This window comes from Rhinoraja longicauda, chromosome 2, assembly GCF_053455715.1.
Source record: "Rhinoraja longicauda isolate Sanriku21f chromosome 2, sRhiLon1.1, whole genome shotgun sequence".
Lineage (NCBI taxonomy): Eukaryota > Metazoa > Chordata > Chondrichthyes > Rajiformes > Arhynchobatidae > Rhinoraja > Rhinoraja longicauda.
Genome location: NC_135954.1, coordinates 87395374 through 87419116, shown reverse-complemented (window position 1 = coordinate 87419116; position 23743 = coordinate 87395374). Strand labels below are relative to the sequence as shown.

At 44.4% G+C, this 23743-nt stretch overlaps 1 protein-coding gene across 1 annotated transcript; it reads right to left on the bottom strand.

The window, feature by feature from the left end:
* Positions 1-21783: 21783 nt before the first annotated feature.
* LOC144610417 (guanine nucleotide-binding protein G(I)/G(S)/G(O) subunit gamma-11-like) lies at positions 21784-23743 on the bottom strand. The gene is made up of 2 exons (XM_078429076.1): positions 23662-23743; positions 21784-21909 (listed from the first exon to the last, which is right to left on the bottom strand). The coding sequence occupies exons 1-2, from the start codon at positions 23740-23742 to the stop codon at positions 21784-21786; spliced, it is 207 nt and encodes a 68-aa protein (XP_078285202.1). The 5' UTR covers position 23743.

The window sequence follows — 23743 nt, the reverse complement described above, 5'->3', positions numbered from 1 at the left end:
CAGGAAAAAAGGTGGTGTACACGCTCCAGTCATCATCAATGGTGGTGAAGTGGTGAAGGTTGAAAACTTCAAGTTCTGAGGTATAAAAATCACCAACAATTGATGCTGGATCAATCACATCAAAATTACGGCCTAGAAAGCACACAAACATTTCCAGTTCCCCAGAGGACAAAGGATGTTTGCCATGTCTCCAACGAACCTTAGCAACTTCTATAGATACTGTAGACCAAAGAAAGTATCCAATTGGGATGCATCACAACTTGGCTTAATAACAACTCTGCCCAAGACAGCAAAGAATTGCAGAGTTGTGGACGTAACCCAGTCTGTTACACAAAACAGACTCCCCATACCATCATCGACTCCATCTACACTTTACGCCACCTCAGGAATGTAACCAACATCATCAAGGACCGCTCGCCCCCAGACATTCCCTCTTTTCTTATCAGCCGTCGGGCGGAAGATACAAAAGCTTGAAAACACGCAACTTCAGATTCAGAAATGTTTCATGCCACTATTATCTTTCTACTGAATCGTCCTCTTATAAACTATGGGTGTAATCCCAATCTCTCCACCTACCTCATCGCAGCCCTTGCACTGTTTTTTATCTGCACTTTCTCTGTAGCTGTATCATTGCAACACTGTAACACTATATTCTAGGCTCTGGTACATTTCTCTTTGTACTACCTGTTGTGCTTGTGTGTGACTTGATTGTGCTCATGTATAATATGATTTGACTGGATAGCACACATACAAGTTTTTTCACTGTATCACCATATATTCAGTATATATTCAGTATATATTCACGATAACAATTAACATGACCAATCCTTTTTAAATTCATTTTTGGAAGGAGAAATTTCAGCCACCATTTCTTGTTCATCTTTAAATTCTATTGCAAAGTTGCCCGTGAGCCGCCTTCTTGAATCACTGCACTCCTTCTGGTGGAGGCATCCCAATAACATGGCTGGATAAATAGTTTCAAGAATTAGATTCGGTGACAATGAAGGAACAGTGATGTGTCTCCAGGCTACATGGGTTGGTGTGTAACTTCGAAGAGAACCTGTAGTTGGTGGTGTTCGCAAACACCTGATGCCCTTCATGATAGAGGATGAGGATTTTGGAGACACAGCTGGATTTGCCAAGTAAATGCGGTGCCATTGTGAATGGTAGACTCCGCAGCCACTGTGCACGAATGAGCAAGAGAATGAATGTTTAAGACTGTGGATGTGGTCTAATCAAGTGGAGTGCTCTATGCCAGGTCAGTACATAAGTTCATAAGCCATAGAAGCAGAATTAGGATATTCGGCCCATCGAGTCTGCTCCACCATTCAATCATGTATGATCTATCTTTCCCTCTCAACCCCATTCTCCTGCCTTCATGCCATAACCTTTGACACCCTTACTACTCAGGAAACTGTCAATCTCCGCTTTCAAAATACCTAAAGACTTGGCCTTCACAACCATCTGTAACAATGAAGTCCACATTTCACCATCCTCTAACTAAAGATATCCTCATCTTTTTTCTCAAGGTACATCCTTTTATTCTGAGGCTGTGCCCACTGGTCCTAGACTCTACCACTAGTGGAAACATCCTCCCCACATCCACTCTATCCAGACCTTTCACTATTTGATAAATTTCAATGAGGTCCCCCTCATTCTTCTAAACTCCAGTGAGTACAGACCCAGTGCCATCAAACGCTCATCATACGTTAACCCAATCATTCCCGGGGCATTCTCATAAACCTCCTCTGGACCCTTTCAAGGTGCTCCAGCAAGATCTTCTTCAGCCACCGCACAGTCCGTTGACATAGCTGTTGTTGTGGCTCACGTTGTAGTCCCTGAGGATAGCGCTTTCTTCAGGCCGCTGCCACTAACAGGACTCACTCGGTCACTGTGGGTCTCCCTCCCCTTCTCCTTCTCCTGTCACTTTGTCCACTGGGTCTCTCCCCCTTTCCAAGGCCTCCTTCTCCCCCAGAGTTGCCGACATACTCTACCTTGGAAGATGTTGGCGACTGTGTGGGAGAAGGAGGAGGACGTGGCGGGGAAGCAGACAAAGTGACGGGTGAGAGGGGAGGGAGCCCCATGGTGACCGATCATGTCCTGTCAGTGGTGGCAGCCTGAAGAAAGTACACCCAGTCGGAGTCTACAATGTGAGCTGTAACAATAGCTGCTCCAACTGGTGAAGAAGGGCTCACTGGTGCAGACCAATAGACAATAGACAATAGACAATAGGTGCAGGAGGAGGCCATTCGGCCCTTGGAGCCAGCACCACCATTCAATGTGATCATGGCTGATCATTCACAACCAGCGGCATCAGTGCCTAGTTTTGAGATGAAATGGCACAAAATGCTGGAGTAACTCAGTTGTCTGAATCAGTCTGAAGATGGGTCCCAACATCACCTTTCCATGTTCTCCAGTGATACTGCCTGACCCACTAAGTTACTCAAGCACTTTGTGTCCTTTTGTGCATTAACCATCATCTGCCGTTCTCTGTTTCAACTACAGAATACCTTACTCGGTTAACACGGACAATTGGCAATAACGGACATCAGTCCGTCCGTCCGTCCCCCCCTCCCCCCTTATAGTCCATCATGACGAGGGTTTATTGTACTCCAAACCTGGTCTGACCAGTGCCTTATAAAGCCTCAGCATTGCATCCCTGATTTTATATTCTAGCCCAGCACTACCAAGGCCCTTTGCTGAGTGTTGATGAAACTGCATCCTTTCAGTAAAATGCAAAGTATTCCATCAGTCTTTCTATGTCAATTAGATGTGAGAAGGCTTTGGGGTATTCCTTACCAGGGGATGCAAAGGTTCTGGCTTAGCTTGATTCTTCGATCGTGGTGGCCAGGAACTCAACAGGGTGAAGCTCAACCTTGTTAAAGCTATTGAATGTTAAAGAAAGTGGATTCATTTCCCTCGTATGGAAATGGTCAAAGCCTGGTCAAAGCAAATTAGAGCTGATTATCAGATCATCCCGATCATCCCTGAATTCTGCTGATTAATGGCAAATTAAATTGAATGCTGTGCAATCTTCAGGTAACATCCCCACTTCCAAGCATATGCAGGAATAAAAAAGCATCTGAAGCTGGTTTGACTTAAGACTCTGCTCTGATGAACAGCAGCAGTGATGCTCTGCTGTGATACAACCATCAACCATGACCATCTTTCTTTGAATAGGAATGGTTCCACCCAAGTGTTTTTCCTGTGAGTTCAGTTGTACAGCGGCTCCTTGAGTCTGAAGATGGGTCCCGATCTGAAACAACACCTATCCATGTTCTCCAGAGATGCTGCCTGGTCTGCTAAATTATTCCAACACTTTGTGTCTTTTTTCATCATTTTAATCTTCAAATCATCACGAGAAGCTCACTTTATTTTTCATACACAGTGTCCTGCCACATCAACCTCAAGACTTAGGTTTACGTTTAGGACTTCATTTCTCTCCCGAGAAGTTTCATAGGCGCTCCATCAATATTCTACAACAACTCAGCTGATCGTAGTTTAATAATCCTTCCTTCTTGGTCCTTATCTTTTGAAGATAGTGCTCCACCTGATGGTTAACTTGTGAACTGACATGAAATCCCACTTTTGGTTTGACATCAAATTCTTCAGAAACACGGAGAATAAGCAGGCCATTCAGCCCTGTAAGGCTGCTTCCTCATTCCATACGATTAGCTATAAAAACATCATAATCCCCTTTTCTCCCCTTAGTACCTGATGCCTTTTGCTTCGAGAAATTCATCTATCTGTGTGGCACGGTGACACAGCGGTAGAGTTACTGCCTCATGGCGCCAGAAACCAGGTTCGATCGGTACCAAGAGTGCAGTCTATACAGAGTTGGTATGTTCTCCCCCTTGGCCTGCGTGGGTTTTCTCTGGGATCTCCGATTTCCTCCTACACTCCAAAGACTTACAGGAGTGTAGGCTAATTGGCTTGGTATAATTGTAAATTGTTCCTTGTGTGTGTAGGATAGTGTTAGTGTGCGGCGATCGCTGGTTGGCCCGGGCCTGTTTCCACACTGTATATCTAAACTAAACTAATCTATCTCTTTCAGAAAAGTAAGCAGTGACTTGAACTATCCAGCCACCTGAAGTAGCTAATGCCCTAAACTTACGCCCCTCAAAGTGAAGAAATGCCTCCTCATCTCAGACCTTAAATTCTCATAATGTACCCTGCGAATGTGACCTTTGGTTCTAAAATCCCCAGTCAGGGGAACCATTTCTCCCCTCCCCCTATCACACACACACACATACATACACACACACACACACACACACACACATACACACCAACACACCAACACACCAACACACACACACACACACACACACACACACACACACACACACACACACACACACACACACACACTTAAGTGCCAAACATGCCAAAACTTTGGCATGTTTTTGCCCACTCACTCACTCTGTATAAAATGCCCAGAAGTCTCTTTGCATCCTCACTATTCATAACCCTGCCCATTATAGTGTTGTCAATAACCTTCAATTTATTACATTGTTTCCCTCAAATGATTAATATACACTGATCAGCCAAAACATTATGATCACTGACAGGTGAAGTGAATAACATTGGTTATCTTGTTACAATGGCACCTGTCAAGGGGTGGGATATATTAGGTAGCAAGTGAATAGTCAGTTCTTGAAGATGATGTTTCTGTTTCTGTTTCTGTTTTTCTACTGCACAACCGCCAACAGCTGGGCTATCTCGTGCAGGGATGTGTTGGATGCAGGAGAAATGGGCAGGAGTAAAGAGCTGAGCGACTTTGACAAGGGCCAAATTGTTCTGGCCAGACAACTGGGTCAGAGCATCTCTGAAATGGCGAGGCTTGTGGGGTGCTCCTGGTCAGCAGTAGTGACTACCTACCGACGGTGGTCCGAGGAGGGACAAACCACAAACCGGCGACAGGGTGTTGGGCGCCCAAGGGTCATCGATGCGCGAGGGCAACGAAGGCTATCCTGTCGGGTCCGAACTGACTCAAGGTCTACTGTGGCACGTCACAGAAATATTTAATGGTGGTCATGGGAGGAATGTGTCACAATACATAGTGCATCGCACCGTGCTGCGTATGGGGCTGCACACGGAGGACCAACAGCATATTAGGCAGGTGGTCATAATGTTTTGGCTCATCAGGTCATATTGTTTTGGGTGATCGGTGTATGTTATGAACAAGTGAGACCCCAGCCCTGATCCGTGCAATGTACCAGAGGTTATTGCCTGTCACTCTGATAAAGGCCCATTTATCTCTACTAAGTTTCCTATTTTTCTGCCAATTGTTAACCCTTGCCAATATATTATCCTCAATAGCATGCACTTGTAATTTAAATGATACAGAAGCCTTCTGTGTAGGAGTTTGTCAAGGACTTTCTGAAAAATTAAAATGCACCTCATCTCTCCATTTCCCTTTGTATATTGTACTCAAAAAAACTTCAATGGGCCAATCGCTTTGACAAACATTTTCTATTTCAAAATCATGTTGATTTTGTCTTTTCGTTTAGAATTTTCTAAATGCCTTGCTGTCTGATTTTTAGTCTCCAGCATTTTCCCGACCAATGATGTTGGGTTAAGCATTCTGTTGCTTCCAGTTTTCTCTCCTCCCCCCGCCCCTCCCCTACCCCCCATTTCTTTTAGTTGCTCACTTACATTAGATTGTCGAATCTCTAATATTTCTGGAAAGTTACTTGCATTTTCTTCTGTGAAAACAGAATTAAACCTTCTTTAGAATTGTTCTGCCGTTTCCCGAAACTGTATTATCAATATCACCATTTCTGACCCGAGGGGACTTAGCATTGATTTCAATTCTAATTTACTTATTATGCATTTGTAGTTTAAACTGTCCACCCTTATGTCTACTGTAAATTTACTCTCACACTCTTGCTTTGCTCTATTAATCAATTTCTTTGTTCCCTTTGGTGAAGTCTAAACAGCTTCTCATTTTTTGATGTGTTACTTTTTCTGGCAATCTTATATGGATTATTTTTGGATTTACCACTACACTTAACCTCTTAGTTTAGTTTATTGTCACGTGTACCGAGATAGTGGAAAGCTTTTGTTGCATGCTAACCTAACATCATGGAGTTGACGGCCAACAGTGAGGAATGTGGAATCCACTGTGATGAATGTGGAATCCACTGTGATGGATGTTTATGTTAACTTTTATGTGGTTGTGTGTCTTGGTGCTTTTCACTTAGTATGACTGTACGGTAACTCAAATTTCACTTTAATTGGTACATGTGACAATAAACTGACCTTGAAACCTTGAAACCTTGAAACCTTGAAACCAGTTAGCGGAAAGACAATACATGATTACAATCAAGCCACTCACAGTTTACATGATCAAGGGAATAAAGTTTAGTGCAAGATAAAGTCCAGTAGAGTCCGATCAAAGATCGACTGAGGGTCTCCAGTGAGGTATATAGTAGCTCAAGACCGCTCTCTAGTTGTTAATAGGATGGTTCAGTTGCCCGATAACTGCCTGGGAAGTAACCCGAATCTGGAGGTTTGTGTTTTCACACTTCTGTACTTTTTGCCTGATGGGAGCAGGGAGATGAGGTCGTGACCTGCTCCCATCAGGCATATGCAAGAACTGCAAGAACCACTACATTGCTACCTGCCATAAAATGGAAAAGAAACAGCAACGCAACGCAACCACGGAGAACAAAAGAGCAAAAACGCCTCTACTTCCTTAGAAGGCTTAGGAAATTCAACATGTTCCAATACAGGAATACAGAGCTTTATTGTCATTCGATACCGAGATACCGAACAAAATTACATTTCCAGCAGTCACAGAACACAAAAAAAAAGAACACAAGACACACGACCCCAACACAAACATCCATCACAGTGACTCCAAACACCCCCTCACTGTGATGGAAGGCAACAAAACTTCCTCTCTCTTCCCCCATGCCCACGGACAGACAGCTCGACCCCTACCGAGGCGACCGACCCGCACAGTCCCCGCAAGCGGGTCAGTTGCCTCGGTAGGGGTCGAGCTGTCTATCAATTCTCACCAACTTCTACAGATGCAGCATAGAAAGCATTTGATCAGGATGCATCGCAGCATGGTTTAGAAACATCCAAAACCGCATGAAACTGCAGGGAATTGTAGCCCAGACAATCGCACAAACCAACCTACCTTCCATTAATTCCAATTCCACACCTCACACTGCCTCGGCAAGGCCACCAGCATAATAAAGAACGAGTTCTCTGGATATGAATGAATGGGAAACTCTTTTCATGGTCAATCATGGTTTGTATGTTAAGGGAGTAATGGCTATTGGGGTTATAATGGGAAGCGCAAAGCTCCATATGAGTGCCGTGGATCGGTGTCTGGTCCTTTGAGAAGCCCGCAAAGCTCATGCATTCCCAAAAACTGTGTTCAGCCCAAGAGACTCCGCTGAAGGAAATGCAGAAGGGTAGCATCTCTGAGAAGAAGGCATCAGTGAGGTTCTTTCTGCTGTGGTGGACTTCAAATTAGTATCTATATTCTTGGAATATTTAGGGATATGGGGTGATTGTATTGAAACATTAAAGATCCATTGGAGTCAGGGCAGGACAGATCGCGAGTTGTTTCCACCTGTGGGTGAATCCGGAATCAGTGGGTGTACATCATGAAATATACAAGGGTGATCATTTAAAACTGAGATTCAAACTTCTCACAGAGTGTGGTGAATATCTGGAACATTACAGCCTCAGGGGTTGCGAAGGCGAGATGATTGAGAGTATTTAGAGAGGAAGTAGATAATGTTTGATTGGTAATCAATTGAGGGCGATGGGCAACTAGAGATGAGGCCTGGGGCACATCAACCATGGTCATGTAGAATTGCAAGGCAGGCGTGAGGGGCTGAGTGGCCTCCTCCTGACAATAATTGTGCATGTTCTAAGTAGTAATGGGCAATGGTTCAGCTACTGCTGCTGCTGCTATTGCTGCTGTTGCATTGGTAGATAAAGAAGCTAAGAAGTTCAGGGTGACTTTAAGCAGCACACCAATCCAGACACATGTGTATGGAAGGACAAATGGACACAGAACATGGCAGATTTCTATCACCATAGACTTTAAAAATCTTAGCCAGCAGAGAAGTTGCATCTCAGACAAGTTGTTTGTGGGGAGTTAGACTCCGGAAATGAGAGGTTCACACTGTCTATTTCTGCCCAGTACCCAGACAAATCTTCCTGTAACTCCAGCTAAAGCTGTGGGATCACCACAAAGCACACATTGTAAACCTGTTTAACCTGTGTAAGTGGCCCTGTATCTCACACATGTCTCTTTGGTCCGAAGGAGCAGGGTTCCAAGTCAGCCGTTGGTGGCGGAAGAATTCTGCAGCTGACCACTAAAGATGTGCTGAATGCTTAAATGGTTCCTCAAATAGCACTGCTTTCCAGAATGCGCCACTGTGAAAACACACTTCTGCTATGACTGGCTAATGATTACTTTGTCCTGAAAATACAAGATGTAAATTCTTCAAAAGCTATATTTCAGTACAACTATATTAATTGCAAAATGATTTAAGTCACATCATGCTCATTTTCTGTGGCAAGTGAATTATTAACAAATGTGTGCATCACAAGAGGAAGTTCCCAGTCAAATTTGCTGTGTGTAATTCAGATAGAAAAAACAACTTAATGTAACAAACTCTGAAAAAAAAAGATTTTCAAGTATCGTGTGCTTAAAAAGTCAAGGATTTGGCAGTTACATCCTCTCAAATAAAGCAACTGTGTTGATGCTAACGATATTTGCCCTATTTTCTTTTGGCCACTAATTTATTTGGTTTGCCTGATGCCTGAAATAATGAAAATCATCATCTAGACACAGAGCAGTGGATCTCTTATATACAATGTTAAATTGATCTAAATTAGATAATATTATGTAAATTGAATCCAGCAGGTCATCTTTATTTAACACGCTGCCAAGCACTTCATCTGTTATTCACATTATTAACTATCAGGTGGAGAGTACAGGCAAATTCTGTCAAGTACCCTCATGATTGAAGAATGGATAAAAGGCATGGGTGGTACTCAGAGATCCTCAGCTCCTCATTTGAATAGTTCATGATATTTAATCACACTTTAATAAGGTGCAAAAATAATCAAGCTGCTGTGGCACGTCGATAAGCCCAAAATAAAGGCGAGGAGCCAGGTATTTTGGGAGGGATTTATTCGTTGTTGTTCTCTGGTCCGGTCGAGTCTGCAAGAGAGAGATCGCGCCTAAAATCCCGTCCCTTATCCCTGTAGCTAAGGGCCGCCCCCCTGGACTGGTCCATCCCCGTGCCGAGGGGTTCGATAGTGGTATGGCCCGACCCTTGGGAGCCGCCACAGGACCCCCCCCCCCCAGAACCGGAGGCACAAAACGCACCGGCGGGCGCACAACCCGAACGGACCGTGTACAAAAATCGTCCGACAGAAGGCACAGGTGGAGGGACAGGTGGAGGGACAGGTGGAGGGAGCCATGAAGGGGGCCGACCTCGCGGCCGAGGCTGGGTAACCAACACCGGTTGGTCAATGTCCAAATGCGCCGGCTTTAAGCGCTCAATTGACACGGTCTCCGGCCGGCCCCCCATGTCCAACACAAAAGGTTGTCTGTCCGGGCTGCAGCACCCGGTACGGGCCCTCATACGGCCTCTGGAGCGGCGTCCGGTGGGCATCACGGCGCACGAACACATAGGCGCAGTCCCGGAGGGCCGATAGCACATGCGGGCGAAATGTCCCGTGGCGGGACGTCGGCACGGGTGCGAGCTTGCCAACTCGCTCGCGAAGGCGCTGTAGGGTGGATGAGGGCGGTTCCTGCTGCCCCGGCGCTGAGGGCACGAACTCCCCCGGCACCTTGAGTGGTAACCCGTACATGAGCTCCACTGAAGATGAGGCCAAGTCCTCCTTAGGCGCAGTCCGGATGCCCAGCAAGACCCATGGTAGCTCGTCCATCCAGTCCGGGCCGGAGAGTCGCGCCTTCAGCGCTGCCTTCAGCTGCCGGTGGAACCTCTCCACCAGGCCGTTTGCCTGCAGGTGATAGACCGTGGTGTGCTGCAGCCGCACGCCCAACAGGTGAGCCATGGCCGACCACAGTTCAGATGTGAACTGTGGCCCCCTGTCCGAGGAGATGTCCACCGGCACCCCCAAAGCGAGCAAACCAGTGCGCGGACAACGCACGAGCGCATGTAGCTGCCGATGTGTCGGCCAGCGGAATGGCCTCCGGCCACCGCGTGAAGCGGTCCACTACCGTGAGGAGGTGGGTGATGCCCTGGGACGGCGGGAGAGGGCCCACAATGTCCACGTGCAGGTGGTCGAAACGTCGACGGAGTAGACCGATCTCCTGGAGGAGCACCCGGATGTGACGTTGGATTTTCGCCGTCTGGCACGGAATGCAGGTGCGGGCCAAGTGGCCAACCTGCTTGCGCAGACCGTGCCACATGAACCGTGCAGCTACCAATGCGGTCGTCGCCCGGATGGATGGGTGAGTCAACGACATGATTATGTGAAAATAATAAAATGTCAATATTGCCACCATGCTGATTTCATATATAATGGCCAGTTTGTGTTTAACAGATACTTCTGTGTGTCTGTAGGAGTATAGATGTGTTTTTTTGAGTAGTTTTAGTTTAGCAGAGGAATAAGGTGCAGAAATTTAGTGGTTTTAGTTTAGTAGATGAATTAGGTGCAGCAGTTTTATATTTCCCACCCAACTAATTCACATTTTATAGAAGTGTGGTAATAATATTCCTCTCTAAAATGCTTTTCCACAACTATCTTGCCTTCTCTGCAGAAAAGCTGCTCTCTAACAGGAAATCAGTAAAGCCAGATCGCAAATCATTTTATAACAAACAGATTTCAGAAGGCAACTAATGGAGCTAATAATAATAACTCCTTTCTATAAATGTTAGATGTGACTTCTAAATGTTCATTGGTGGCACAGTAAAAATGCAAGTGAAATTGAATGCTATTTTTAAAAAGCAAGCAAGGTCAACAAATGTTCACATTTAGAATTTCTATTGCATTGCCATGTTCAGTCGGTTATAACCCTGGCAAATCATTGTTTGTAATTAAGCAAATAATTGCAGTGTGGCTGTAGAGTTTTGGCAGATTTCATGGACATTTATTAAATTGAATACATTGGCTGTCATCCAAGTACTCATTTCATTGCTCGGCAATTTGCAACACTTGATTTTGCTCTAATTTCTTTATCATAATTAAGGGGTTTGAGTATGCTTTGTGGTCTTTAACGCAAATACCAGCATGTTGAATACCAGATCACAATTGAGTCCCAATTGTGCTGCAATAAAGTTGTTTAATACAATTCCAAAACATCCAAATGCAAAGATAGACTGAATCCCAAATCCCAAGGGTGCAATCATCTATGTGGACATCTGACCTGAAATTGAATAACACCACCCCACACCAGAATGGAATTGAAAGCCAAAACAGACCAAATGAAAATGTGAATGCTTTGTATCCTTATTTGATAATGCACAGTAACTGCATTTTTCATTTAAATATACTCTGTGAGAATTTTGCAATGAGAAATCACTTCGAGAGCTGACAAAAACACGATGGGCTGAATGGCCTCCTTCCACGTTCCAAGGAAACAAATTATTCACAAACATATCTCAGATTTACAATGCCTTCTGGTTTCCAATCTGTACACTTGCAACTTAAAGTGGGAATTAAAACATAGCTGTTGTCAGGATCAGTTGAGGCACAGAGGAGTGTCGAATTCATGAGACTGAGGATTCTGGTGAGGTTTCTTCACCAGTTTCTACAGCTGGAAATCATGCTTTAGGAGAACTGTTTTGCTATTCTGCCTTTGCATGTAGAGAAACATCTCTCTGCTTTGGATAGTTTCAAACCACAATGCAGATCTTTAACCCAGCACAGTCAACTATTCTCTCAGCAGAAATGGCTGTAAATAATTGCAATATACCTGTAGAGCTTTAACAGATTTTATGGACATTTATTAAACTGGATACAAAGCATACTCTTTGTACAAAAGCAAAATACTGTGGATGTCAGAAACTTAAAGTGTGAGAAAAAATTATGGAAATCCTCAGCAGGATCCAGCATTGAGAGATAAAATTAAATGTTCAGGTCTGTTACCCTTGTTTCTCTCTCCACGGTTGGCCTGCTGAGGATATTCTGTGTTTTCCTGGCTTTTTTGTATGAAAGTGCAGTCCTTACTTTCCTGGATCATTTTCTCAGGAAAGAAGTGAAAAAGATTTCTTCACCCAAAGGTAAAGGATTCATTGGAAAGCTATGGTGATAGTTTGAGTACATCTGAGACTGTGTTTGGTGCTCTACGGAAATGCAGAAACATTAAAGGCAGCAAAATAAAAACAGAGCCAGGATCTTATTGAACATCTGAGAAGGATGAAGGGGCAAGATGGTCTAATCTTTTGCTACTTCTGATGCCCTTTGAAAAACTGTCCTCTTCAGTGCCCTAAGCATTATCACGAGGCAGCAATGGCCAGGAATCTCTGCACCTATTTCTTTAATAAATGTTGGTGTTTCCTGCCAATACCTAACCAACTCCCCCTAAAATAATGGCAGAATGGGCCAAAGTGCGTGTTACTACTGTGCGGCTGTCCTGGGGCGTGTATCTTCTACGCCTAATGTGGTGCAGCAACGTGTTGGGGGATGTACACAATTGGGTGAGGTCCCATTAAATGCTAGTTTTTGGATGTAAATCATCCCAATACCATTTTGAACTGGAATTTGGCTACTTTGTGTGTCGGTTGACTGTTTAGTTAGCTAGATGATGTCAGTTATGCAGTCTTCATTGGTGAGCCCATGTGTGGCTGGTATGACCGACCCGAGAGGCACAAGCTACGCAACAGTCATTTTTTCTTGAACAGAGCTTTTATTCAATTAATCACAAATACAGAGTACTGAAAAGATCAAGACTGCCATTGACAGTTTGCAAACAACAATCGAACAGTTATCAAATTACAATGTTGTCAACCTTATGCACAATCCTCTCAACCCCCGCCCTCAGCGACAGCTACGCATGCGGCAGTGGGAGCATGGCAAAGACGCTGCAGCTGAGGCCAATGCTGAATCCTTCCTATGTTCTCTGGCTCTAGTGACTCAGGCCCACCTGCGGTCCAGTCTAAGGCTGGGTAGAATTTTAAAAAATCAAAAAACCTGCAGTGCTGGAACAAAGGTGTAAATGCTGGAAACACTCAGCAAGTCAGGCAGTATCTGTGGCAAGTTATAAGAAACCTCCGTGTAGATCGTACTTTCCGCCAGTGGTAATGTGATTATTTTTTTCTCTCCCTGTTGACTATTTGAAGGCGTATTTCCATCAACTGGTCCAGCTAATGCATCTTACCTTCACTGGCAAATATCAGAAAGCCACGGGCCCAACTTAAAACAGCAGTACTGAAACATAGCATGAATTGAACAATTAATGGCCTGAATTGTGCTAATTGACAGGCAATGGTTCTGAATAGTCGTATGACCACAGTAAGTCTTGGACCAACAGCCTGCTCCAACAATGAGTCCAGGAATCCACTTTCAGAAACAGCCTTGTCCCCTCTTTTATCTTCTGAGCAGACCTTCCATAAACTAGGGTACTGTTCAATTCACTTCTACCCCATTGTGGACATTGACTTTATCTATGGAACTCTTGCACTACAATGTGCTACAATGATGAGAATTATATTCTGCACACTGTATCTTCCCCTTTGCTCTTTCAATTGTACTTGAGTTTGTCTCAATTGCATTCATGTATCAGATGTGTTTGGATAGCATGCAAAACAAAGCTTTTCACTTTACCTTAGTACACGTGACAATAATAAACCTGAACCTAAACCTAAAGCTGCCACAATGCAGGATTGTGTCACGTTAAACAGAGATCCACCTTACCAGCAAATCAACACCATAGGATCCATAAAAGGTAAGCACAAACTTTTTCTGTTTGTCAGTGGCATCAGCAACTATAGCCGCATTATGTTCAAAATATTTTGTATGTAAACCATTATTGGTTATTTATTAAAATAATTCCAAACAAGAACTATCATTAATGTATTCTTCAATTACTTTCCAGCATAGAGTTTAGCTTCTAAAATTACAACACAACTGTAACTTTATGCAAGTTTTCATAGAACACTACACATTATTAGAACTAGTTCACCAATGTAAGCAGAACTGCCACAATAAATAAAACTTTTATAACGGTTCACAAATTATTGTCTCAAATTCTAAGATCAACCAATTGAAGTCCACTCCTAGCTGAATTTTCCAAATATTTACCTGTTTTATGAATAATCTCATAGAGACACAATGTCCGGACGCAACGTTTTGGACGCAATGTACTGAATGTTAACTGCTGTCTTATGCCTTTTCACCAGTGATTTATTTTGGTTGCTTGCCAAAGTGACATCTTCAATGTTTTTCAGAGTTCTCTTTCCGCTTTGCACCTTTGCTGTTCCATTCACAGTTTTTCACAGAACACAGTGATATTTTGTACTCAATTTCCCCCCCACTAAATCTACATTTTGCGATTTTACAAAAGTATCTTCCTCAACTATTCAGCCTTTTTTTTTAACCAATATTAGGTTTCCTGCTGCAAATTAAGGAGCTGCTGAAGGAACTCTTGCAAGTCAGGCAGCATCAGTGGAGTGAAATGGACAGTCAATGTTTCAGGTCGAGAACCTTCATCCAGAGTGAAAGAATAGAGGGTAAGTGGCCAGTAAAAAGATGTGGAGGGGAGGAGTGGGGCAAGAGCTAGCAGGTGATAGGTAAAAGGTGAGGGAGGATTGATTGACACTTATCAATTATGAGGGGGAGGGAATGGTGGAGATAGTGACACAGGCTGGAAGGTGGTAAATGGAGAACAAAAGGCTGCAGTTCTCAGCATTGCGATGTATTGTAATGTAAGAGTTCCACAGACAAAGGGGTAGAGGTGAATCGGGCAGCACCCTAACTGATGTAAGGACTGTTCAGAAGCCTGATAACAGAGGGAAAGAAGCTGTTCCTACGTCTGAAAGTGAGTGCTTTCAAGTTTCCGTACCTTCAGCAGGATGGAACCAGGGAGAAGAAGGAATGTGATGACTGGGGTGGGACAAGTCCCTGATTATGGTGGCTACTTTCCCAAGGCAGAGTGTAGCGTATAGGTCGAGGTAACGTTGAGAAGTCTGGTCTGTGTGATGGACTGGACTACGTCTACAACTATCTACAATTTCTTGCGGTCTCAGACAGGGCTGTTCCCAAACCAGGCTGGGATGCATCCCAACAGTATGCACTCTATGGTGCATCTGTAAAGTTTGTAAGAGTCACTGGATTCATGTCACATATCCTCAGACTCATGAGGAAGTAGGTGCGTTAATGTGCTGTCTTGTCTATTGCCTAAATGTGGTTGGTTCACCACAGAGTATTGGCAATCATCTCAGTGCAGAGGAGAAAAATAATGATTGGAGAAATTCAGGAGTTTAAAAAAAGTGTGAATGGTTGAAAGACTAAGACTTGTTCCTTAGAAAAGAAAGCAGAAATTGAAAGTGCACTAATAGCAGGAGAGGTCAGGGTGGATTGTATAGAAGGATAGTGATGCTTTATTACTTAGGATTAAAGGGACATGAGTAAGCGAGATGAAGGAATGAGGATGGAACATAAGGCATTCTGAATGATCAAATAATCATATTGATTATACTGGCTGCTTTCCCGAGGCAGCGTGAAGTGTACATTGGATTGGTGGGGGAAGTTGGTTTGTCTGATGGCCCGCACTGCATCCACAACTCTGCAATTTAGTTTGGTTTAGTTTAATTTAGAGATACAGAGTGGAAACAGGCCCTTCGGCCCACCGAGTCTGCACCGACCAGCGATCCCCGCACATTAACACTATCTACATACACTAGGGACAATTTTAGACTTATACCAAGCCAATTTACCTACAAACCTGTACGTCTTTGGAGTGTGGGAGGAAACCAATGATTTCAGAGAAAACCCATGTAATTGGAATTACATGGGAGAACGTACAAACTCCATACAGACAACACCCATAGTCGGCATCGGACCCAGGTCCCCAGTACTGCAAGCGTTGTAAGGCAGCAACTCTACCGTTACGCCACCGTGCCGCACTTTTTGCAATTTGTGCAATCTTGGGCAGAGCTGTTGACTAACCAAGTTGTGATGAAGGAGGTTTTCCTACAGTACATCTGTAGAAATTAATAAAAGTTGTTCGAGACATTCCAATTTCCTTTGTCTTCTGAGGAAGTAGAGGCATAGGTTTGCTATCTTGGCTGTAGCTTCAATGTGATTGAATGAGGACAAATTCTTGGTAATATTTACACCTCGGAACGTGAAGTTCCCGACCGGCACCATTGATGCTGACTGGAGTGTGTCACCATCCTGATTCCTGAATTTGATGACTTGCCTCTTCACTTTGCTGACATTGCAGGAGATGTTGGTGCCTTGGCTCCATGTTACTGAACTCTTCCTCTTTCCCGTATTCTGTCTCTTCATGTTCAAGGTCTGGCGCACTACAGTGGTGTCATCTGCAAACTTGGAAATAGAGTTATAGCAGCATTTGTCTGTGAAGTCGTGAGTGTATAGGGGGTAAGGTAAGGGGGCGAGAATATATCCTTGCTGAGCACCACCGGTGTTATTGTGGAAGATGTTTTGTTGCCTGTCCTTATGATGGGCAGAATGAGCCTGGTGGAGGAGGGGTGGAGTTGGGAGACAGAGAGGATGGGTGATATGTGGAAACAGACAGGGCAAAAGAAAGGAGATGGAGGCAGGTGGAATGTGGGAAGGATGAAGGTGGAGATAGAGGCTGGAGGGTGACAAGTGGGAACATAAAGATTCCAAGTTATGGAATCTGATAAGTAAGGAAGGTGACAACCGTTAAGAGAGAGATGCAGGGCAGATGGAGGCACATGGTGGACGGGATCCAGTGGGTAGAGTGTGTGGGTGGATGGAAACAGGAGGAGAAGTGGAGAATGCATGATGGCCACATTCCACAGGATCATAGTTGTTAAGGTTAGTGTTGTGTTTAAGAGCATGATAGCTGCTGGGAAAAAGGCATTCTTTGACACTGGTGGTCACAGTTTCCAAGCTCCTGTATCTTCTTTGTGATGGCAGAGAAAAGTAAGAGAGTGCCCAGGTCCTTCGATGACACAGACTGCCTTTTTGAGGTGAGACATCAAATAGTTCCCTTTGATGGTGGGAGATCAGTTGCTATGATGGACTGGGAAATGTCTACCACTCTCTGTAGTCTCTTTCCTTCCTGGACATGCGAGTATTCAAGCTGTGATGCAACCAGTATTCTCTCTGCTGTACACCTGTCGAAGTTCAATGGAGTATTCGGCAACATACCGAACCTCCTCAATCTTCGAAGGAAGTAGAGATATTGATGATCTTTCTGTGATTGCATCAATGTGCTGGACCCAGGACAGGTCTTCAGAGATATGCATGTGCACGAATTTAAAGCTTTTAGCTCCCTCCATTGCCATCCTGTCCATGAAGACTGGTTTGTTGATCCCTGGCTTTTCCCTTCTGAAGTCAAGTCAGATCCATGGTGGATCTAATGCTGAGAGCAATACTGTTGTTCAATCTCTCTCCTGTACTCGGATTAATCAATACCAGTAATTCTGGTCAAAGAGAGCACTGAGCCTTGTGGTGCTACTGGGTTGATGATTATTGAGAAGGAAGTGTTGTTGTCAATTCGTACTGATTGTGGTCTGCCAATGAGGAGGTTAAGGATCCAATTACGTGAGGACGAGCAGAGACTCCATTTTCTAAGTATGATGATGAATTTGGATGGAAGGATGTTGTGGAATCTTCTTATTGTCCAAATAGTCCAGTGCAGAGTGGAGAGCCAGTGAAATCACATCCCTTGGTGATCTGTACATGGTAAGCTAACTGTAGTGGATCCAGGTCCTTATTAAGGAGTTGACATGCATCACAATCAACCTCTCAAAATACTTCACACCATGAATGTTAATGCCACCGGTTGGTATTCATCAAGGCACGTCATCTTATTTTGCTTGTACACCAGTAATATTGATGTCCTTTTAAAGCGGGTAGGAACCTTGGTCCTTAATAATGAGATGTTAAAGATTTCCACAAAATCTCTATCCTGTGATCCATGCAATTTTCAAGAACGTGCCCAGGCACACCATTGGTGCCAAACACTTTCTGAGGGTACACCCTCATTAAGAATCTTCTGACCATTGAGTTACTCCATCTTTTTGTGTCTATCTTTAAACCAGCATCTGCAGTTGCTTCTTATACATTTCTTCTGACAACCTCAGTGACTGAGAATATAGTTCATCTATGGGGCCCCTAGAGGGTACATCAATGTTCTCCCTTTTGTAGTGAGCCAATAGCACTGAGCTTATTTATTTCTTCAAACAACTCAATCAGACTCGTAACACACAATCTCCCATGTACAAAACCATGCTGACTATCCCTAATCATCCCCTGTCTATCTAAATGCATATGTACCTTATCCCTCAGAGTACTAGCCAGCAATTTGACAACCTGAGATGTTAAGCTCACTGGTCTATTGTTCCCAGGCTTTTCCTTGCAGTTCTTCATAAAAAGAGGTACAACATTAGCCACACTCCAGTCTTCTGGTGCCTCTCGCGTGACTGATGATGACTTGTATATCTCAGCCAGGGCACTCGAAATTTCATCTCTAGCTTCCCACAGAGTCGATTGCTATTCATTTCATTCGGGCCCTTTTCTCTATCTGCTCTTTTCTGTTGTTCATCGAACCAGTTACATTCTTCCTGCAACACTTCCCATTCCTTCAATGTACCTCCTTGTGTCCGTACTTCTATTCCCCTGTGGCTGGCATTATCTATCCAGCTCCTGTGACGTGACGCCTCCCATCTCCTCTGTGCTTCATCCTTCCACTCTTTAATTCTCTTTTTCCATTCCTTTCCTGCTTCTCTATCCCATATTAACTGCTCCGCCTGTCTAATGGTTTCTATATTCTATATACACTGGAATTTAGAAGGATGAGAGGAGATCTTATCGAAACGTATAAGATTATTAAGGGGTTGGACATGTTAGAGGCACGAAACATGTTCCCAATGTTGGGGGAGTCCAGAACAAGGGGCCACAGTTTAAGAATAAGGGGTAGGCCATTTAGAACTGAAATGAGGAAAAACGTTTTCAGTCAGAGAGTTGTGAATCTGTGGAATTCTCTGCCTCAGAAGGCCGTGGAGGCCAATTCTCTGAATGCATTCAAGAGAGAGCTAGATAGAGCTCTTAAGGATAGCGGAGTCAGGGGGTATGGGGAGAAGGCAGGAACGGGGTACTGATTGAGAATGATCAGCCATGATCACATTGAATGGCGGTGCTGGCTCGAAGGGCCGAATGGCCTCCTCCTGCACCTATTGTCTATTGTATATTCCAAGTTCCCCCCAGAGGCCAAGCTTCATTCCCTAGCCTCTTTGTTGATGATGCTGACAATTGTCTATAATCTCTCTGTTTTTCTGGTTTAGTATAACCATGTGGTGCACTGATGCACCACCATCACTCTTTTCAAGGGCTTGTCCCATCTCCAGCTCTATTTATGCGCGTATAATTTTCACAGACCTTAGCCCCACTGTGGCTAGTCTGCCATGTCCAATTCTATATTCCTCGCACCATGGGAACTCAGACCCGTAGTCTGCAGAACCTATTCTAGTGCCGTAACGTACAAGACCCCTAGTCTGCTATTCTTAAATCTTAAATTCTTTCTCTTAAATCTCATTAATGACCCAGACCTGTAGTCTGTGGTATCTATTATTAACGTTTGTACCCTTGTGTCTCACTTGTCATATTCTTACATAGACTCCATCAATCAGACTAATGTCTTACCGCAAGTTGTCTTCTTGGTGTTCTCGGCAGGGAACCACGTCAACCTCGGACGAGGGATCACGGTGTTCCCGGGAGCTTACTGAGAAGTTCAGATTCAATGGATCTGACAACGCTTTTAACTTCTTTCCAGGTCCCGGTCAGACCGCAGCCGCTTACTCAGTCGTCGGTGATGGTCCCAGTGAGTTCCTGCCGACTACGCCAATGTTAAAGTTCGCTGGAAGACAACAGTATCCATTAGTCAGGAGTAGATACTTTATTAGGCATGTGGGAGTGGGAGTGGGAGTGGGAGAGCCACTATCAGTATGCCCGCATACTAACAGCCCCTCGTTACCCCACTCACGTACAGAGCGTTTCAGCCAGCACTTTTATACACCACAAAGGAGCCTTACGTCATCACGGGGTCACTATCCCAACACCAAAGGTCCAACAGATGGCCTGTTGATTGGCCAATAATCACCTAATATAATCGATACTGCATCTAGTCACAAGATCAGTTATTTGCACATTCATCATTTACCAGACTTAGATATGGCCAGTTTTAGGTATGGACCCCGGTGTTAATTCCCTTTTTTTCTACCAGTTCCCCATCCCTTGTCCATCTGCTACCCCTCTGTAGTTAATGGTAACTTTTGTTAGCCAAGCATTAGCAACATGAGATAAGCCATGGAATTTCTGCGTTTAACGGTCCGATTACGCCATGTCTCAATGGTTATCATAGATAAGCCTTACAAGCTCTTGTGGTTAAGGGTCGAATTACGCCATGTCTCAATGGTTATTATAGATAAGCCTTGCAAGCTCTTGTGGTTGACGGTCGAATTACGCCATGTCTCAACCGTCTAGCTTTAGCTGAGTATGCACTAATCCCCCGAATCCCCTTATACCTTCACATCATCTAGTGGAAATTTTATAAATATGCAGGTGTGTCAGCTGCCCCTTCCTTGGATGCTGTTTTCCCTATCACTAGCAGACAGGCCAGGTGATGCCAATCCCCTACGACATTGGTAACCGCTGGGAGTAATTAGCTGATATTGGTTTGGTCATTAGCCTACTCCCTATAAACCCAGGCATTCTAGCCAATGGAAAGAAAAGGTGCTACGTGCGGCACGGTGGCGCAGCAGTAGCGCAGCAGTAGCGCAGCAGTAGAGCTGCTGCCTTACAGTGCTTGTAGCGCCGGAGACCCGGGTTCGATCATGACTAAGGGTTCTGTCAGTACGGAATTTGTACGTTCTCCCCATGACCTGCGTGGGTTTTCTCTGAGATCTTCGGTTTCCTCCCACACTCCAAAGACGTATGGGTTTGTAGGTTAATTGACTTGGTTTTAGTGTAAAATTATCCCTAGTGTATGCAGGGTAGTGTTAATGTGCGAGGATCGCTGGTGCGCCAAAGGGCCTGTTTCCACGCTGTATCTCTAAACTAAACTAAAACTAAAGGGAGAGAAAGTGGGATGCCCCATTCACCCACCCCAAGTTGATCCCCTGATCAAAATCAAATCCCACCAAGATCATCTCCATAATGGGATCTCAGCACATTTCCTTTCCCTCACCAATTTTCTGGTCCTCTCCCACAATGCTCCCCCTACCCATGGTTCCTTTTGCCTGCAATCCTCCATAAATCCCCACCTAAATCACCCCCCCACCCTTTGCCCTCCCTATGATCCTCCCATCACATTGCACCAAGATCCCTCCCTGTCTGTGATAGAGAAGTATAATATAGGAACAGACCCTTCCTATTCCCATACTCCTTTTGGTTCTACTGATCCTATTAACCTCCCCACAGATATTCTTCGCCTTAAATGTCCAATCCATTTTGTGACTTTTGTTTAAATTTAACATGTATAACGATACCATGCCAACAGAGAAAACAAGTCTATTGTTCCATCTTCCAGCTTTAGCATCTGGCAGATTTCATTGTACTTTTGGTCATTAGGCTGTGGAAATATCTTGATGACATGAGAATACTCAAGTCTCCTCCATGTTATGTGACCACGCAGCCTCCTTTCTCCTTGAAGGGATTCTTGTCCTCAGGGATTCCCTTTACCAAAGGATCTTCTGCAGACTGTGACTCGATGTAATCCTTCAGTTCCTCTGCACACTTGGATACCTGAAATAGTTCAATGTGAAGCAATAAGCGCCATAAGGTAAATGGAGGCGTCTTAGAATTTAAACACATTAACAATGTCAAATAGGGAGTGTTAACCACAATGGCATAGAGGGTGGTACTTGCCTCTGAGGCAGAAGCAGAAAATCTAGCTAACACTTTGCATCAGTAGTGAGGGAGTGCTACACAGTCAGAGGGTGTCAGTCAGAGTGGACCATGCGTGGCTAGAAGGCCCCCACAGGGAGAAGCAGCACGGAGTGAGGTGGTCGAAGTCCCGGAGGTCGGGATGGGGTCAGAGTCCCTGGAGGTCGGAGCCTCGAGGTAGGAGTCCCGGCGTCGGAGTCATAGAGTCAAAGAGTGACACATTGTGGAAACAGGCCCTACGGCCCAACTTGCCCGCCCCAGCCAACATGTCCCAGCTACACTAGTCCCACTTTTCCGCATTTGATCCATACCCCTCCAAACCTGTCCTATCCATGTACGTGTTTAACTGTTTCTTAAACGTTGGGATAGTCCGAGCCTCAACTACATCCTCTGGCAGCTTGGTCCATAGACCCACCACCCTTTGTGCGAAAAAGTTACCCCTCAGATTCTTATTAAATCTTTTTACCTTCACCTTGTCCTCTGGTCTGTGATTCACCTACTCTGGGCAAGAGACTCTGTGCATCTACCAGATCTATTCCTTTCATGATTTTACACACCTCTACAAGATCACCCCTCATCCTCCTGCACTCTAAGGAATACAGTCCCAGCCTACTCAACTTCTCCCTATAGCTCAGACCCTCTAGTCCTGGTAACATCTTCGTAAAGTCGGGGCAAGGTCGGAGTGAGTCTGGCCAAGGTGGACAGGCCACACCGCCGAGAATTATGGGAGAACCAGCATGGGGGGGGGGGGGGGGGAGGGCACTGACAATAAAGGGGGAACTGGTGGGGAGGGATGGAGGGGAAGGGGGGACAAAGAAGGGATGAGTACTTTTTGTAACTTTGTCTGTGCCTTTGTCACTGTACCAAGGTACAAGTGACAATAAAGTATCAATATCATCATCAGAATCTTTTGGATGAGACTAAAGAGCCATCTACCTGCATGTAAAAAATCCTGTGAATGTGATATTTGGTGTCCCTCTCAATGTTTCAGTGTTAAACTGTGTTACTAAAACAAATCATATGACCATTTTCACATTGCAATTGGCAGGAAGTCGTAGTGTACAACAGGGTTAACACTTCAAAAATTGTCGGCTGTCGGCTTCCGTGAAGAACCTCTGATATACTGCTCTCTCCTGTTGTTGTGAGAGAGCAGGTTACAACCCGTAAATGTAACAGGGGCCTTGTTGGCAGTGCTCCTGACACATTGGGCGGTGTGATTTAACTGTTGTGCTACAGTATATCTTCCAGCTTTGTCTATTTTTATGTTCGATTTCCTGTAAACTGACTACGTGTACTGAAAGTGAGGAAGAATAACATGCACAAGGCGTCAGCCAGATCTCTGTGCTGCATCAATATTGGTCAATGGAAGAGTTCTTATTATTACATAAGATTAAAGTTATCTGTTGATATGTGCTTCAAATTTCAATTCGCTTCTCACATTCGTGATCTTTAATAAGATAAGATCTTTAATGCTGGGAAACTTGCTGTTTAAGTGCAGAAATGAATGTCAACAGTGTGGAGATACAAGAAATTTATAACCCCATAAAACAGCAACAGGAACTACAAGAACTGACAAGCCACCGGTCTGAAATCTTAAACAGCATTTCCTACCTGCATCCTCTGTAAAGGTAGTTCTTTCTTGAGTTGCTCTATCTCCATTTTCAAACGGTCTTTGTCAGATAAGTCTTCCATT